The sequence below is a fragment of the Hetaerina americana genome, unplaced genomic scaffold, assembly GCF_022747635.1.
Source record: "Hetaerina americana unplaced genomic scaffold, ioHetAmer1.1.p SCAF_9, whole genome shotgun sequence".
In the NCBI taxonomy this organism is placed as follows: domain Eukaryota; kingdom Metazoa; phylum Arthropoda; class Insecta; order Odonata; family Calopterygidae; genus Hetaerina; species Hetaerina americana.
The window spans coordinates 37,613,579-37,632,676 of NW_027287538.1; the positions used below are offsets into that span (position 1 = coordinate 37,613,579).

Below are 19,098 nucleotides of genomic sequence, written 5' to 3' on the forward strand. Positions count from 1 at the left end.
TTATCTTTAGGCGTAGTAAACTAAATTAAAAGATCCAAATAATGTAATGCCATTGTGTGATTCGTTTTCCTTCTTTAACAAAACTTCGAAATCGGCTTGAAAATTGTAAAAACCATAGCATTGTCTACTTTCTTAATTATAATCATCTCATATACCATGGAGTATAGAATATTCTGTAAATTTTGGGGAATATATCTGCATATTTAGTGAATATACTGGCAAGATACCTATTTGGATTTTATTTTATAGGAGACCGATCTACAGAGAATAGGTTAGTTGTGTCATAAGCAAGATGAGAATAGAATAGAATTTTGTTTTGGTAGTTCAGGAAGAGTTTTGATCATCAGTTTATTCCGAGCTTTTCGTTACTAGTAATTAGTTTACTATAAACGAATATCTTTGCAGAATTACGAGCCTCGAGTTTAGCACTTATTGGGAACACATACACTTGAATGTGATTTGAGGATCATTGGTTGTAAACGTAATATCCTAAGCTCTGTTGTTGAAATTAAATATCAAAACTAATGAACTTGGTTGAGATCAATGAAATGGTCCCTGAAAAATACTCCAGAGCAAAGATCATTGGAGCATTTTCTCATTCAATATCGTTTTCCTATTACCTGACGATTATTTTCGCAGTGAATTTTCAAGTATCGTCATGCGTATGTAAGGTTTGATGTGAGATACTGTACAACCTGTTATTGGTTGTGAAGAGAACAGATTTGCCGTGGAAAAAAATGACGCACTATAGCCGCAGTACTAAAATAGAGGAGAGTGTATATTTAAATTGGTGCTTCATTCATCTACCTCGCAAATCATAATCTGTTACTTTTTCTTCCAGTTCCTCCTGAGTCGCTGTCTATCATTGACGAGAAGGGTACCACGGTGCAGCACTACATCATCGGGCCTTACAACGAGGGCTCTACCGTCGAGATCACGTGCATAGCCATGGGAGGTGAGTGAAGTTTCCGCACCCGTCCGCTTCGAGCCCAGTAGTGGAGCCACCATCGGTTGCCACCACCCCCCCCTTTCCTTCCCCCACTCTGCGGCGTAAAGGTCTAACGTCACATTGCAATCCGCTAGAAAGCTCCCATAATTCCCCTCACCCCGTTACTTTTTTCTTCTTCTTTCCTCCCTTTCCCCCCCCTTTCTTTTTTTCCTTACCCTGCTCCCACGGAACCCCTCGGTTGCCTCGGCTATTCATCTCGTCTGCCCTGCCCTCTGACGTCGCCTTTGCATAACACATGCCTCGCCAGCTCCCCCTGCCGCTAGTCTGGCCGGCCCTGCCTCCTCATCCTCTTCCTCCTTTTCCCACACTTCGCTTCACTTCCTTTAACTCTCTTCCCTTTCTGCCTCTCTCTTCCTCCGCCACTCTTTCTCTCTCTCCCTCTCTGTGTGGAGCTCCAAAACAACCAACTGAGAGAATGCTTTAACTCCAGTTCCTCCCCCTTCCCCAATCATCCCTCTTCCCCCTCTCCTGCTTCCCTCTTCAACACCCTACGAACCCCACCAGCTCGAAAATCTGTGAGACAGCCGAAATTTTCACTCTTCCCGGAGTGCATTAGCTGACGGGAAGGCTGAAGGGAGTTTTCTTCCCCTCGTTCACCCTCCTCCATTTTTCCTCCCCCATTCTCCTGCTCTGTTTTTTCTTTCTGTTCAAAGGAAAGCGTTGAATGATAATCACCTTTTTCTTCTCCTCAATTTTGGCAAAGGAATAAAAAAAATGTTTGCTCAAATTACGGGAAGGAATGCAACTGTTGAACACGGATCAGTGTCCGTAGTTTGATGGGGATTTTGAATACATAGCTTGTTTCTTAATCACTCTTTTGACCTTACATGGTAAATTCTTCGAAAAAATACAGCTGTCGGCAATTGCTTTATCTATTGCCTATAAAAGGGAAAAGTATTTACCTTAAGCCCCTATTCAAAATATATACTGCTTCCGTTCGGTTAAACAGAACGGAAGAATGGGCATTTGTTTATTTGGACCGTAATATTATGAAGGAAAAAATGATACGTTAATTTCAGTCGTGCTCTGAGAATCAGATTTGCAACCTCTCGCGCAATGTACAAAGTGGTTCTGTACTATTATTACAATACAGTACATACTTCTACCAAGTTCCATAATTCAACCGTTTTCATTTTCGATGAGCACAAGATTTAAATGGCGATAATGTAATTGTAATATTTGTATTCCATTTGTCTACAAAATAAGGGTAAATACCTGTGTTTGTTGAATAAACCTATTGTATTACCGCCTCTCACGTTTGAAATATCTATTGCCAATATATGAAGTAGCAGTAACTTTTTGAGATTTTTGAAATTTTTTCCAAAAAGATAAAATATTAAGGATTTATTCTTTAATTATGTGTTTGATTGGAGTTTTTAATGGAATCAAATAAAAAGAGAAATAATTTTAATATATAAATAGAGAAAAAATATATTATATAAAAGATAGTCAGTGTGAGTTCTATGGCATGAAGATAATTTATAATAAAACCAAAGTAATGGGATTGTAGATCAAAATTTATATTTACTGTATCATTTAGTGAGAAATATATCAATGAAATTAAAGTTTTAAGTAGTGAAGCAAAAATACATTATGAGGAAATCGTTTGCAATATTGCATATTGCGCTTTGAGGATTATATATTAACCTCCAAAAATGTGTGTAAAATCCATTGTGTTATTATAAGTATCATGTCCAAAATTTCCTTGCGTAACATAATAGGCGGAATGTATTTAAAAAAAGGTTTTGATAAGATAAATATTTCTATGAGTTTTATTTATTTGATGTAAGAAGAAATAAATACATTTAAGGTGTTTGCATTTGGAAAGAACAGCATGAGAGTTGCGTAAAAAAGTTTTGCCCAACAATTAGGGATGAGGGAAGTCCATAATGCTCTTTTGTCATTACTCTCCACATCTCGTGAGAGTGAAAGGAGCCATTGTACGACGCTTACTTTCACCCCATTGAAAGTTATGGTCTGCAGTCATGTGCTCAGACGGGAAAAAACTGTGATACTTAAAAGTTACTTCATAAAAATAGGGCATGGGAACGTTAAAATAGGCTGCTTGTATTTTTCGGCCTTTCATGTTATTTTTATGTGTATGTAGTTATACCGAGATTTAATTCTTCCTTTTACTCAAATAAACTTTTTCAGTCATAATTAGAGTAATATTGGTCACAATCTAATTTCGGATGAGAGCATGCTGTAATTTTTATGTTGTTCAATAACTGGAATAAAGATTATAATTATCTCATGTTTATTCGAAGCCTAAATTTTTTTACTTATAACTTAGGTATAGAACAAACCGGAATTTAGTTCATTTTTGTCAACTTATTTTCTGCTACTTTTATCTTTTAAATTAAAGACGTCGTTACTTATTAAAAGGGAGCTATTAGTGTAATTAGCGCTAATAATGTAACATACATCAGTTAAATGTTTTTCCTAATGATTATGAGACATTTATGGATAGTAGAGAATCTATGTTAGTGACACCTTCGCAATAAGGTAAATATTTAACAGATTACATTGAAATAATAAATGGTTAAGATTGTTTTAATTAATTCGCCGAAACGTTATTTCACCTTAATGTATGTTAATCGAATATAGAATATACGCTGGCAATATGCATGTTAGGACTTAACAAAATTATCCGCACTGATTGGCCACGTATTGTGGCCAATTGGTCAATAAAACCGGGGTAAAATATACAATGAGTTAAAGTATTCCTTGACTATATCGATATTTCGGGATGGTTGGTTCAACGCAACTTGGCCCAAGTGGAAGGTAACGCTTCCTATCCAGGGGAAAATATGCCTTCTGAAAAATACCGCGATACATATTTTTCCCATACCCAGGGTTTGATCCCAAGTCATTAAATTAGGAGCAAATTTCCATGCGTGCAACGTCCCAAGTAAACATTCCCCATGGATTTCGTACCGTGGTTTAAGCGGCGGGAGGGAAAGTAGGGAGATGGGGTGTGGGTTAAACGTTTGTTTGGTCCGACTTGCGGGGTCAATTAAATTATTTTATTCCCCCCTCCATACTCTATCTCACCCACACCTTGCTGATAGTGGAACCGGGGGCTGGCTGGGATTTTAGGCCCCTCGCCCCAGCAACTTCTCCACCGTTCGAACCCCCAAAGCCCCCGCCCTTTCTTCTTTGGAAGGTGTTCAGGCATTCCATTCCCCGGAACCCCCTCCCCACTCAATTCCCCTCGCGTTTCTCCCTTCACCCCATTTTCCGCATCCCCCAAGTCTGGGGTGACCCGTGAAAGGGTTTCGGGGTCTAGGGTTTTTCTCACCCACCCGCGCGCGCTCTACCTCTGCCAGTGGCGCGTTTATCTCCAGGCCGGACCGCTGTCCTCTTGAATTATGTTCGGGCGCAGCAGCGGGCTCTTATATGCCCTTTCGCCTCCCATCTCTCACACACACAGACGCACACATTTCTACGGAACCGCCAGGGATCTGGACGGGCAGGGGTGCCATAGCGAAGGGGTCGCGGTGTGACGTGTTCTCCCGGGCGCGTGGCTGGACGGTGAATATGGCACCTTTCGCTGCCAACTTGAGGGGTTTTACTCTTGGAAAATATATTCTGCGTAGTTTACACTTAACTGCGATCAGATTATCCCCCTGTGACATAGTGTGGTAATGTACGTTGGAAAAGTATAATTGTATAGATACGTACGAAATAGATATCGTCGACGTGTAGTGCAATCCTGAATTTCTTCTGCGAGAACAAATTTAAGAATCGAATTTTCATGAAACTCAATACCGAGTTACTATATTTTAAGGAAGTATTTTAAAACCCGAGTCTAGCTTAAGGCTGGTGACTTAAAAAAGAAAGCGAGGATTTTTTTCCGTAATTTCGCATCGGACTAAATGTAATCGAATGGTATGAAAAAACTCCCAAGTCATCAACAGTGATTTAAACCCGCAAAATTTGGAAAATGTGATATTTTCAAGACCAAACAATGCTAAAATAGTAGAATCTTTATTAAACGCAGTGATGACATAGTACATGTCTGTTATCTGTCGGGCATAATTATCGTCGCATAAACCTCGTTTAATATTCACGATGGTATATATTTTGTTTTTGGACTCTCAAAAAGACTATTAATAATAATGATAATTGAAACTTGAATGGATTCATAGAAAGAATTATTCATCTAATTTACAAAGTTATCATTCACGTTAATCAAAGTGGATTGGTTTATTGATAAATACATTTTTTTAACATCTATCCCAAAATGGGTTTCTGGTGGTCACAGTTTAATTTATCTAAAGCCATAGTTTGAAAAATTATGATTTGCGCATTACTGTATTTCATAGGCGGTAGGAATTTATCTAAAGGCTGAAGAATTTGCAGGAAATGATTTTGAAACCCAAATATCAAATATTTTACCAAAGTTAATTATCGTTTCACGAAAGGTTTTCCTGTTTTTGTAGGTACTCTCACCAAGCGGCCTTCCATTCTAGGGTTGACCCGATCAGTAATTCTCCCTTATATAGCTATGGCTATCCCTAAAAAATACATATTTTCCTGCACATGGAGTATGTATTTCCGATACAAATGCAACCGCCCCTTCGCATGTAAAATTTTTTAACTTATATTTTTCCATTTCGCATGTAAAACCTCATTTTGGACTGAATTTTGTATTCTCGTACCTTAACCGACCAATTAGTAGGAATTTGCAGTTAATCGGCGTTCTTTCATCTTTTCCTAATCGATGGACCACGCATAAATTTAAAGTCAGCTGTGTGATTTTGAAAAGTCGTTTTGCTGGTATAATATGCTAGATGAATTTAATGCCCTCTGTCACATAATGCCCGAATGCTAGGCTCCCTCAATGACCATGTTTAATGAGGAAACGGGTGTTTCGATTAAAAGGCCATGTGTCGGACGGGTCGAGTCACATCGTCGGCGCCACCGAAAGGACTCCTGGATACCCCGAACCCGCTCCTCTTCCCCCAACCCTTCGCCCTTCACCGATCCAAACCTCCACTAGCTAACGAGGAATGTCACCGATTCTCTCATTTCTCACTCATCTCTCGTCCTCGTAAGAGGGCACTGGGACAAAGCAAATTGGCGAATCGAAAATCTCGCTCTCGCGACTCGCCACCTGGAGCCCATTGGCAAAAAATTGGATAGAGGGAGAAAGGAAGGACACCAATTAAAGCTGAGATATCCGCTTGGTGTATCTTTCACTCTCTCGTTTTTTGCCTCGTGAAAACACAAGAGACTGGCGCAAAAAAAGTAATGATTAACATCGTTTACAGGTAATCCATGGATCAATTTCGCAATTTTCCTCTAAGTTCTGATCGCCCTTTAAATAATTAAGCTGAGCGATCGTTACTATCGTAAAAAATGGCAGAAACGCGTCCAAGAGGGAAAGAAAACGGGTAAAAGCTTATCGCTAAGAACACTCAAATTGAATGAAAATTAATCTCTCCGCGGCTCACTTAGTTTAAAGAAATGTTGCAATAATCAAGGGAAAATAGTTGCACGTATTTTGGACTTTGATGGATGAGGAAAAATGTTTAAAGAACGAGGGAGAAAACAAGCCTGCAAACAACTTAGATTTATAATTGCGTGGAAAAGAACGGGGAAATGATATTTGGAGAGGGGCCGAGCAGAGAAATACGAACTCATAAAGGAAGAGGGCGTGGAGAGTCTGGGAATGGAACCCTTTAAGTAGCCATGTAAATTGCAATTTTAAATTATAATGAGGCAAGGAAAAAAACTGTGCCTTGGTCATTAATTTTAGTTGGAAAATTACGAGGCATTTAAGCTTTTTTCTTGAAAAAGACAATTCTAAAAACATCTAGGGGAAGTTTATATGAAACTTCACGTCTTTATCAAAATCGGTCATTTGATTTAGGGCCTAAGAATCATATATTATTTTTTTTTCAAAAGGTGTTGCGAGAAGGGAATAAAAGTACCTATATAGGAAAGTAAAAAAAGTACCTTTTGTACTTAGAGGTGAAATAGTTACGTTATCTTATATATCATAATAATGGATTATTCCCTACGGCGATTATGGGAGATTTTTTGGAGGGAGAGCATGTTAGTGGTTAGTATTGCGATTGAGGAAGCTAAGGCACGAGAGAGATGTAAGAAAAGCCTTGCGTAAGGGGAGATGCAGTTGAGCAATGAATCCAATGAAGTGCTGGTACACACCTACTCTCAGTATCCGCGAAAGTATACCCGTTTGACCCCTCTGTAGAGGATTGTCGGTTATCAATCGTTTATGCAATGAATTTTTCTAATTTTTTCCGATGTCTGATTGAGTAAACGAACGTTCTTGTATCAAGTCTTTTTCAAGACTTAATTGGAATGCCATTTTTTTCCTTATTAACGCAATAAAGAGGCTATCAAATGAAGTATACAAGTCCTCAAAAAATATATTGAAGTTGCAATATTTGCAACTCAAAGTACGATAATGTATTTGAAGTGCCTGAACAATTCAAGTGAAATTGTAACCTGAGTAAAAAAAATATAGTCTCAATTGTTGGATCGTTCCTAATTTAATAGTTGCTAGAGATATTTTAGATCAAATTTGGCATTCAAGGACCTGTTTATCTATACGCCAAGACAACTCGTCCTCTATAAATGTTAATCAAAAGCAAAGTCCCGGAAATGAACATAGGTTTAATGCCTAGTCCTCGATGTTTTCAATTAATATCTAAATTATACCATTTAGAACGCAGACAATTGAATTTCTGCAAAAAAAACCCTGCTTTATAGTAAAAAAACCCTGCAAAAAATATCTTTAATAGCTTTTGCTTTTATAAAAGTGGAACGTATTTTCAAAACTCATACTTTCTCGATATGGTGTATATATATATATATATATATATATATATATATATATATATATATAGCTCTAGCTGTATGAACTATGCGATGGATTTAATGCACACAAAAAAGAAAAACGTATATTTATTTTTTAGATAATGTTTGGTCTGGAAAAATTGGATTTGGAAAATCAATGTACCTACTATTATAGACTTTAGAGAATACGAAAAGGCTACATTACGCACCCTTTTTTGCGGCTAAATGAACAGCTCTATGTGAAGTTTTTAATGGGCTTGCGTATTTAAATGGAAATGTACTTCAATCCAAAAATACGCACGTGGCCTTTTGATGACTCCCATTGAAAACTGCCGTCGTATTCCGCATGGTGCTTGTTTTGTAAATATTAAAAGCTATCGTACGAAATTACTGCTCACAAAAGTTCGCGTGATGCTGTGCCTGCAAATATTCGTAATGATCTCTATTGGCTTAGGAATACACCCCATTTTAATCCATTGGCAAAACACTAACTTTGAAAATTACGATAATGGGTCATAAAATGGTACATTGATATAGATATTATTTACAATCTGTTAGGATTAAAATATTTATTATAACAGTGGTCACGATATCAGCATTTATCCAAGTAACACCTTACCTCACAATTTTATAGTCTGATAGAACCTAATTTGCGCGAAACATTAATTATAATTTATAGATTCATATAGGTAAGAATCACGTGCGGTGATTTCTTCACTTTCGGAGGCATAAAGTATTCAGATTGAACCTTTCTTTTCATGGAACCTCAAAGCTAAAATTCTAATAAATAATTGATTTTAAATACTCTTGTGTAGGAATTTGCTATACTGAACAACTTCTAAAGGCTTTATTTTTGAGCTGAAGTAACTACGATTTACTACGATATCCCCACCTATTTATGCTCATGGTAGAATTGTAAAGTTTATTATTGGCGTATGAAGAGCTATTTGCCAATTTCGGCACCTTTTTCTATAAAACCAATTCATAAGTACCAGAATGACTTTTGACAAAGGTTGCTCCCAGGATAATTTAAAATTTTTTAGATAGGCTTAAATAAATTGCATATTTGAGTACGGAAAATAGTGAATGGATATAAGAATAATCTTCAGTCTCGTTACGTGGAGCTACACTGGCAAGCGAGCAGTGCGGAACCTTTCAAAAAGACCGATCATCAAATTTCGTAATGAGCGTCTTTCCTCGGGGAATAAATTCAGAAAAAGCGATGCGGAGAGAACCCCGAAAAGAATCATCAAAATTAAGATGAATTTGAACAGGGTTGAAGTTTTAAAAAGTGCTCAGGAATTTGTTCCCCCTTTCGCGTTTTTCACAGCGCTCTAAATTCTACGCCGATGGAGGACGGTGGTGGAGAGGTTCTTCGGCATCACTGCCACTCCCCTACTATATCCACCTACGCCCATTCTCCAAAACCGTCCTCCAACCCCCCCCCTCCCCATCCCACCGCCAAGGCTCCATCCCAGCGAGGCGGGACAAGTCGCGCGCTTCGAAAATCATTCGTCACTCGCAATCCCCTTTCAGTTTCGCGTCTCCCTTATCGATCGCGCGATTTTTCGCCGGCGGAAACATCGTGGGATCGAGGAACGCAGACGCCAATCTTCCATCAAAGCGGATATAGGTGCTTGGGGGAGGGGGGATTAAGAGGACCCGGGGAGGTGGAAGAAGAGTGGAAGGGAGGCTCTTAGGGTAGGGGTGGGCTGAGTGGAATGGTTGGACGTAGGAGGATGGAAAGGACGTACAAAGGGAGATGGGAAACGGCGATAGTGCCTAAGGGTATAAAGGGAAGGAGAGGATGAGAGAGAGGGAGGCTTTGGGAGGAACGAGAGGCGACGGAAAGACACATGAAAGGGAGACATGTTGTGGATTTATTTGGCTAAAGTAAGCCCTCAGGGGTCCATTCCCATGCTTAAATACCTGTCATATGAGCAACAATGAGCGGGAATGTGAAAGTTATTAAAACATTGGAAAACGTATGACGTAATTGCGTGTTATACCCCAAGCGTTTTCAACATGAAGTAACTCTGCGTGTTTCTTTGCAGCTAATTTGCCTACAGAGAGATATAGGGATCAAAGTTTAGACTTTGGTACCCTTAGCGAAATCTATCTTAATCGAGGCTGGTGAAATTTCTTCATGAATATGAGTAAGAATGAATCAACTGGTAACTTTTCATGTCGAAAGCTATGCTGAAAATTAACCACATGAATTGTGTTTATTGCGTGAATATGTGTGGGGAATTGTAGGCATGCATATTTACAAATATAATTGATATTGGTAAAATATAAAATATATATAATGCCAAAAACGGAATAACTGTATGGAGTATTTACCATTGTCAATGACTTGTGGAGATATAGAATAACCATTAATACATTATAATGAAATAAGGACAATTTGCACTTTTCCACAGTTTATTTGACGTACGACGCGTTTCAACTCACAGAGTCATCATCAGGTACAAGACCTGTACCTGTACCCTTGTACCTGATGATGACTCTGTGAGTTGAAACGCGTCGTACGTTAAATAAACTGTGGAAAAGTGCAAATTGTCCTTATTTCATTATGATGAACTTCCACGACCTCAAGCCTGAATCTGTTGAACTTATTTATACATTAGCATGACGAAAAAAAACCACATTACCAATCCTTAGCTTGGTTTGATAAGTGGGAGTTCAGCTCTTAAAAAAGCCGTGTAACCCGTGAAATTCACCCGCCAGTATAGCGGGTCAAGTTCTTTTCTCTAAGTGGCCTGTAAGTTCTAGGTAGATATTCTCTATGAAAATTCATATAGCTGCAATAATTTCGAGATTAATCAAATTTACCTGTGTTTGTTACCCACTGGTTTTAACGACAAAAGCTCAACATTTTGATGATAGTGACGATAAGAAGACTTTTAAAATTTTTTAATTATATTAATAAGTTGTAATGAGAGGATGCCAAAAATTGAGTCACTTAAATTCGATGAATGAGATAAAATAGAAAAATTAACTATTGAATCCGAGCACGTTCAAGTGGACAAATACTATTGTTTTAGGAAACTATTGAATAAGCATGTAAAGAGGTTCTGAGAAAGAAATATGCATTAATTATTTTTAAATGCTTTTAAACATTTGTGATTAAGGGAAAGGTAAAGAAAAATAAGATTAAGTCTTATATGAAAACTGTAGAAAATGCTCTTAAAAATCATAAATGAAACTTAAATAATAAAAGAAACATAGCCATAAATTTGCTCTTCAGTGAAGATCTAATAGCGATTCAAATTCAGATATCTAGTGTATGAATCTTAACATGAAAATAAGCTGCGCTTTATCATTAGAAATTTAGAATCGTTAGAAAACATTAGGATCATTAAAAAACACTTCTCCAGCATTGTAAATGATTTTTCTGTGATAATTAGAGTTGGACGAGAATTACTGTTTTCATGATTTTGCTCATGATAATTTACGACAAAATACAATGAGAAATTTCCGTGTGAATACATTTCGAAGAAAATTTACTAAATAACGTATAGTATGATTTATTTACGAGCATAAATTACCCATCATTATTTGTCAATAATTTGCATTTCCGGGCCATGTAGCATCTTGTTAATTTGATTTAAACGATATCTTATTTTCTCAAACTGAAAGAAAAACTTACTCAAAAAGCAGCTGGAAATCCGTTAAATTTTAAAATAGAAGTTTGAGTAGAATGGTATCAAAAGATTTCCGTGAGATTCTTTCAAAATATTATTTTCGGATTAGGCATAATAATAGTTATTTCTTTTCAACGGTAATTCTTCACCAAAAAATTCCTTAAAAGGAACTAGTTTGGTCTCAGTAAATGAGAAAAACTGGCACCATCGACATGCTTCTCTTAATTTACTGTTATTGCTGAAAGTAACTTCATTTATTTTCTGGAATTTCTATTCGCACTGAAATTCCAAAAGTGAAGAGTTCTCAGAGAGCTTAATTTGATGAAAGCCATGCTAATCTAACTGCTTTCACTATATGAATATTTTATCCGATTTTAAGGCTGTTTATTAAACTGAATTTTCGTCTATGATCTTTCTCAAAAAAAAGGAACGCATTAATACCTGTGGGTTCTATAAAATATATATTTCTTCCCGAATACTTTCTAGCCTGCCATCGTGGCATATGCATCGTAGATCATTAGGTTGCTCTGAGGGGAGAGAGTGAGACTAGAGTTAATGGAAGCAGCCAATTGCCTATACAAATGATCACTGGATGGCCAAACATGTAGTGACAACAAAAAAAAGGAACCAGGAAAAAAATTGCAAATTCGGACCTTCTTTTAAACTACTAATCAACTGCCTTCAAAAAGAGATTTAAACCCTAAAAGACACATTTTTTCACGCTGTTTATTTCTATCCTCGCCGCGTGTTTTTTCTTCAATTGACCATGTATGTATTGCATACCTTTAGCTCTGTTATATTGTTTTAGCACCTTTAGTCACGACAAATTGGATGGTTTTCATTTTTCTGTCATAAATTTTTATATCAATCAAAAAAATTAAGTTTATTCAGGAGTAACAATTTCAACCATATTATCACGTTATCATGCGACACGGAATATTTTAGCTGTTGGATATAAAGGAGGACTGAATGTTGGGTAAACCCTCTACATGTCAGGCTTATGCTTTTTCATTTCAGGTAAAAACACTATCGACATCAAGCAATATCGCCAAAATCCCATATGCTGGAATGACGCTGATTTAAAAAAGAAAAAAAACGCATTAGTTTTGTAGAGTTTCCCTGGAACTCATTATTTATTGGAAAAGTAGCAGATATCTATATTTTAAAATTTTTATTGTGGTTTAACATGATTTTTATGCTTATTTGATATCATACTTACTTTGGTATTACGCATATCATACGTTCACTCGGTACAAGCGCATCGTGTATTTGAGCATGGTTTTTCAAAAAAAAACTTTGCCCGGCTTCATAATCTTGTTTTACAGCGGATTCATTTAACTATGAAAAGTACCAAAATTTAAAATAATTAGTTGAGGAAGAGAGGGATCATACGGGTCAGTTAGAATTTGATTCCAAATAATTTATGTCGTTGGCCACCTTGTTTATTGTTTTATTCGTATCTAAGATTGCTTCTATCATACGCAGTGGCATCTTCGCATGGGACGTTGTTCGATCCTCGAAAATCAGAATGGGAACCCCTAGATAAATAATCACCCATGGTCTGGCGGTAAAGCACGTTCTCACTCAGGTTGAACTCTGACCATAATCTCTCACCTGTCGTGGTTTTGGTAGGAAACACGTTTCCCTTTTGGCTGCCTGCGGATTGTGAAAAAGAAATTTAAACTCCTCCCCCCTTGGAATTCAAAAGGTCGAATTCGGATTTGGTTGGAAAGCTCTCCCCAGCATAAGGAGGGGGGACGACGGGTCCTAAATTCAAGGAAAGGATGGAAGCAAAGGGAGAAGGTGGAGTCCTCTTGCCATGGTCAGCGTTCATACGGATGCTGGTGTTACACTGTGAGGCACAACGGACTTTTCTTTTTTCCTTGCGTTCCCTTTGCTCGGGAGTTCTAGAGTGGTCGTGGCCAATCAGTTCTAATCGAAGCCCTGTCCGTAAGAACTAACTCCGGAAGGCAAATATTGGTGACTTGGGTTTGGCACTTGCCCAAATGTGCTTCGAATCTCCGTTTGTTAAAAGAGGATCTGGGGGTGAACTAATTCCATTGGACACAACTGAAACTGTGGAGCAAGGCCGCGCTGTGATTAGGTTCGGTACCCCCCCCCCCATCAGGTTACATGAATGCATATTTTATGGGGGAAAGGTGAATTTTGTCACAATTTTTTTTCACAAATTATATTGTGAAAAACCTTTATTTCCGTAGAATACATCCTTGTTAAAATCCAATATCCTTTAATTGGGTTTACCTGGTTTTGAGCTTGGTTTAAACAGCATGAATAAGTTATGAACGCGAAATCTTTCAGGAGGCCTTTATCCTGCACTAGTTTCAAACGAGGGAGGGTTTTTTGTTGATGCTTGTATACAAATTCATTTATTTTTTAAATATAATGGGGTTAGATAAGATATCCTTTGATTTTCGAATGAATATGTGTCACCAGACTGAAGGCAAGTATATCTGATGTCAGTATTTCACTACAGGTATTTATTAAAAGGATAGAGTCACCCAGTTTTATTGTGATGCTTTTCTTAGAGCTTGCTATTACGCCCGTTCATATAGTTTGGTAATGCATATAATAATTAGTTATTATATGTCTTCTTATGTTATACTCTGACTTGGATATGGCTCAGGAAATGATTCAAGTCACAGTGCTGCTAGGGAAATTCTTGTATTTGAACGATTGATTTGGTTGATCTCATTTCTGTTACGCGAAGGTGTAGTCACTTTCCTTTTATGAATGTTGTTAGATAACAGCACCATATTATATATATTACATATTTTGCCGTAATATTAGCTCTTTTGCAAAAGATAAAAAGGTTTGGCATTACAAATTCCAGAAGATATGATAGCTGATTGTCGAGGTAACATTAATTTTTGTGCGTCAGGAATTGTGAAGATGGTAAGAGGATAAGGTGAATTCAACCAAGTGGAAATTTGCATCAATGTTACTGAGTAAGATTTGATTGGAAGACTTTGATTGAGTTATCGCTAACTCAATCAAAAACTCCAATGAGTTAAAAGAAACACACCTTTTACTCGCCTTTTTACAAAAGATTAGTGAAAGTTTTCAATGGATGAGAGTCAACTTCCACTTAGGATTGTGTGAATATCGTAATGATTATGGTTACGTTGACGATGCTATATAGAATTTCTCTACCATTAACGGATAAAAGTCCTTGGTCGATATTAAAAATATAATATTCACTGTAACTTGAGGAAATAATTAGTGACTTTGTCTAGCCCTTAATATAAGAATACACGGCATAACAGTAAGCGAAAAACCTGAAAACATGAATATTGAGCCTACTGAATATAAAATGATAGCACGTCGAACCTCAAACCAGTCAATGGCTGTAATTTAAGTGTCCAGAAGATGAACAACACACCACATTTCAGGTCCCCAGACAAAGCAATCTCTTATCTCCGACCGATAATCTCAGTGACTTTCGAATTTGGTGATTAGGTATCTTTTTTGTATTCCTGCATCCAGGCATACCCTGCCTCTGATATCTGTCGTCAACTCTGAGAGGCATAAAGAAAATTTTGGGATGGTAGCGAAAACAGGCATTTTTCCTCAATTTTAGCCGGCTTAACACGTTGGTGTTTCCGCCTGAAAACTAGCCAACTACGGCGAGGAGGATCGATATGATTTATTTCTCGCGGATTTTGTGACACTTGTATGGGCTTAGCGCTCTAAATTTATTCAATGTAACGGAAAACGATTGAACAGTCGTTTACCCCAAGTATTTCTGCGTCAGGCTTTCAATCCCATCCATCCCCACCCCTTGCCCGGCTTCCCTCAGCCTCAAATGTTTGCCCCCTACCTCTCTTCCCGTCTGAGCAGGCTCGGCAAGAGCATTACGGGGGAATCTATTTCCCCGCAAAGATACATTAACACCGAATAAGCCAATGGATCGGAAAAACCAGCAAGTAAATCATGAAAGCGCAAAACAAGGAACGGTGGGCGTCGCTTAGTCTTCGTATTTTTTTTATCGCTCATGGGGATAAAGATTCAAATTCTCCATAAATTACGTTTTTTTCGAATCGTCCGTGAATTATATATTTTACACTGTGGTCTGCGGTAATCTCCTTCCGTTGGATAAATACAAAATGTGGGTCTTCTGGCAAAAATTTAAACTTCCATCGCTGCTGAAAAAGGAAATCAAGGCTGGTATTCCATACACCCAGACAATGTTATGGACTTAGTGAACATTTGAATTCATGAAACCGGCTTCACTTTCCGAAGAGCTGAATAAATATTCCTTGTTATAAGACGAATGAATTAACTTTCTATCGTATTCGGTGATGTTTCTCAAAAGGTATTCTATTTTTTTATTATTAAGCATTAATCTCTAATAATCATTTTCCTAGCTAGCATTTGAAGTACATCTGAATTTTCGTTAGTGTCAATTTCAAAATTCGAAAGAATTTTTTTGGAAAATAATGCCGTATAACTATTTACTATTATTGTTCCAATCCCGGAAGTTAGATATGAAAACTTGGCGACCTGCAAGGAAATTCTGGGCCATGTGGTACCCAAATATTTGGGTAATTTTTTTCCCTTGATGTGTAAGTGGGCTCACATCTGATTTTCAACAAAAATTTTCTTATTTGCAATAAATTAAATTAAAATGATTTTTGTAGCAGGTGGCATATATTTATGTCAAGAAGAGGAATAGAGTTTATTTCCTTTATGCTGTAAGCTAATTTCTCTTCAGTTAAATTTGATGTCGTTTGATATTTAGATACGCATTTGTGTGCTCTAGTTTTTATAGAAGATAAATGGAAACTATTAATATTGTAACATATGATATTGACAGAGTTGATTTCTCTTTCGGCAGGTGAAATAATCACTTTCCAATAAAATAGGGAGTCGTCCGATGTTTCTTCATACACCCAGTTTCTAATAGTATCTTTAGAAAATAAACTGCAAATGGAGTAAACATTTATTTTCATAGCAGTATTTAAAAAAATTTGTAACCATAATTTTTCTTGTAATTTGGTCTGAAATCCCGGAAGGTCCTTTGGAAATGAAAATTTACGATAGATAATATAAGTGATTAAGACACGACTTCAAGGCCTAATTAAAAAAAACTCTTTCCGAAAATATATTTCCCCCTTATTATACACTCCTTCAGTTTATATCAATAACTGATAGGCTTTAGGAAATCAATTTTATTTGAATGACCTATTGTTTTCATCTACTTACATTGATGGAAATTCTTGGTGTACAGTTGTTTTCTTTATTGCGCAAGAGGATCATGAAACTATCGAGTACTAGTCTCGTAAGTAATTCAACTAGAGTTGTAATTACGGTAATTATTATTAAATTAAATAGGGTCTAACATTATTTTCATAATTTTATGCATATTTAGATGCTCCAAAAAATGTATCAAATTGTTATGCATTTTAATTAAAAATTGAGATTCAATAGCCGATTTTTTTCCACTAACGATATGCATAATTGTATTAATTTAAAAAATTTTGAGAAAATTTCGTAGTTATCCTGTCTTTGTCTCTTTTTGGTAAGAAAATCATGTTTTAAGTCCATTTCGGTAAAATTTATGAGATCATTTCGGAAACTCTGCCCACATTACTTAAACGCCTGCAGTAGGTTAATGTCTCTCGGTATGAGTAACTGTTTCAACCACAATTTCGATGAAACGTGAGTAGCTGCGACTTAAAATAGCTCCCTTGTTTTCAGGAGAACGAGAAAAAATAAGTAGGTAAATATTTATTGAAATCTCACCCGAATAGCAATGTTATTTGCTTCAAAGCTTATGTCTCCATTTCGAAGTGGATGTAGCATTAATACCATCATAAAGCTGATGCCTGGATACTATCCAAGTTGAATTTCTTTGGTCCCTTGTAGAGGCAATCATTCACCGCGGAACAAGCCTCGAATCCATTAAGTTAAAAATATTTCCACTTACATACATAAAAGTTCCGCACTTACGACGTATCTATCTGAACTCCATGGGTGCCCCAGATAAACATCCCATGTATCTCCTCCAAACTGTGCCTCAATTCTCATTCTCCAACTTACTCTCACCGCAGTTCATCAGAGAGATAGATGAATTGCTCAACATCCTACGTGTCGTTTGCAAGAAATTACTCTGCTACAGAACGCATATATATTTGTTTTTTGGGGTAGACAAGCCAATAGCTGCTTAAACTTTAATTCTCAAATTTACCATGAATTACTTTCACCTTTACAGTGTCCCTTAATATGAATATTAATAATACAAAATGTAAAATTAATTAGAAATAATTATTAATAATATGGCAGACAAATAAGAAATTCATTAGTTAAATTAGTGTTAATATTTTGTTCTCTTTTGAGTCATTTAATTGAAAAAATGGTTATTTTTAATATTAATATATTTTTTCCATATAGGGGCATTTATGAAATAATATAGAGCTCAATTGACTGGCCCAATATTCGGGCTCGAGTTTAAATTTGTGTAAACCAGTTTTAATTTTTTTGTGTTAATTAATAAGCAGGCTTCTTCAAGTTTTTATGCCACAACAAATAGGTAAAAATAATGGCATCAGAAACAATCACAACATTATTTTATTCCGATGCGAGATACAAAATTCGCTCCTTGGCAAGCATAGTTGTTTTATTGCTTCAGTTATAGAGATTCGCTTATTTTTGTAACTAAGTGCAAATTAAGAACCCGCGTCTTTTGCTCAATAAGTTATACTTACATTTGGAATCCAAAAAGAGCGGATTTGGTCATAGTCTACTCTCTGCTCTCTCCTCTACTGTGGTTGCTGTTTTGACTTTCCAAATCCCGGAACATCAAATTTATTGAAAGAGTTTTCATCTCGTAAGTGTTCAAACCCATTTTAAAAATATTTTTATGAATGAAATTATGCGTCTTAAATTATAATCGTTTTTAACGTCGGAAATCGATGCACTGCTGAAATAAATAATGAGTTCCGAAACCCATACCGTAAATTATATGAAGGGAACGTCTCAGCTCACCCTTCATATCTTATTAAAAATCGAAGTACATATTTTCCTCCGTCGCGGCTTGTCATCTCTCTTAAATGGCAAATACCGATTTCCGTCTTAATGGCTTCTAAATTTTTTTCTCCCCGGAGAATACCAGCGATTACCCGAGAATCCCAAGCCAAACCCCTCGGCGAAGGAGGCAGCACTCCTCCCCAATCTCCTCGCGCCACGCGGTACTCTCAGAGGGGCGCTTTCGGCGTTTCTTCTCCTCCTGGCCCCCTCTCCGCCCCTCCTCTGTCCTTTTCCTGCTCTGCATTTGAGTAAATTGAAACGTTCTCAGAATCACAGGCCTCGGCTATACGTTGCCCCCTCCCCATTCCTCCCGGCCCCAACCCCGCCTCTCTGTTGCGTCACGGATTGGAGAGAATACGCGGATTCCGTTCAAATATCTTCCGCCCTGCTTTTCTCTCCCCTCCTTCCCGACCTCCTCCTAGACCCTCTCCCCAACGTCCACCTCTCCTCTCCGTCTCTTCCTCCTCCCATCGCTGCGACTTAATTCCATCCTGGCCGGTTCACGCGCGGGCACGTGTGTTTGTGTCTGTCTTAGTGTGTGTGTGTGTGCACGGCTATACAGGG

The 19,098-nt window shown here is 37.3% G+C and overlaps 1 protein-coding gene across 2 annotated transcripts in view; it reads left to right on the forward strand.

The window, feature by feature from the left end:
- Nucleotides 1-19,098, forward strand: part of LOC139698703 (nephrin-like) — a 574,051-nt gene that overhangs the window by 55,975 nt on the left and 498,978 nt on the right. For both annotated transcript variants that reach the window (XM_071597581.1, XM_071597582.1), the window contains exon 3: nt 842-955. In XM_071597581.1, coding sequence (XP_071453682.1) covers nt 842-955 — 114 coding nt within the window. The remainder of the gene's footprint in view (nt 1-841; nt 956-19,098) is intronic.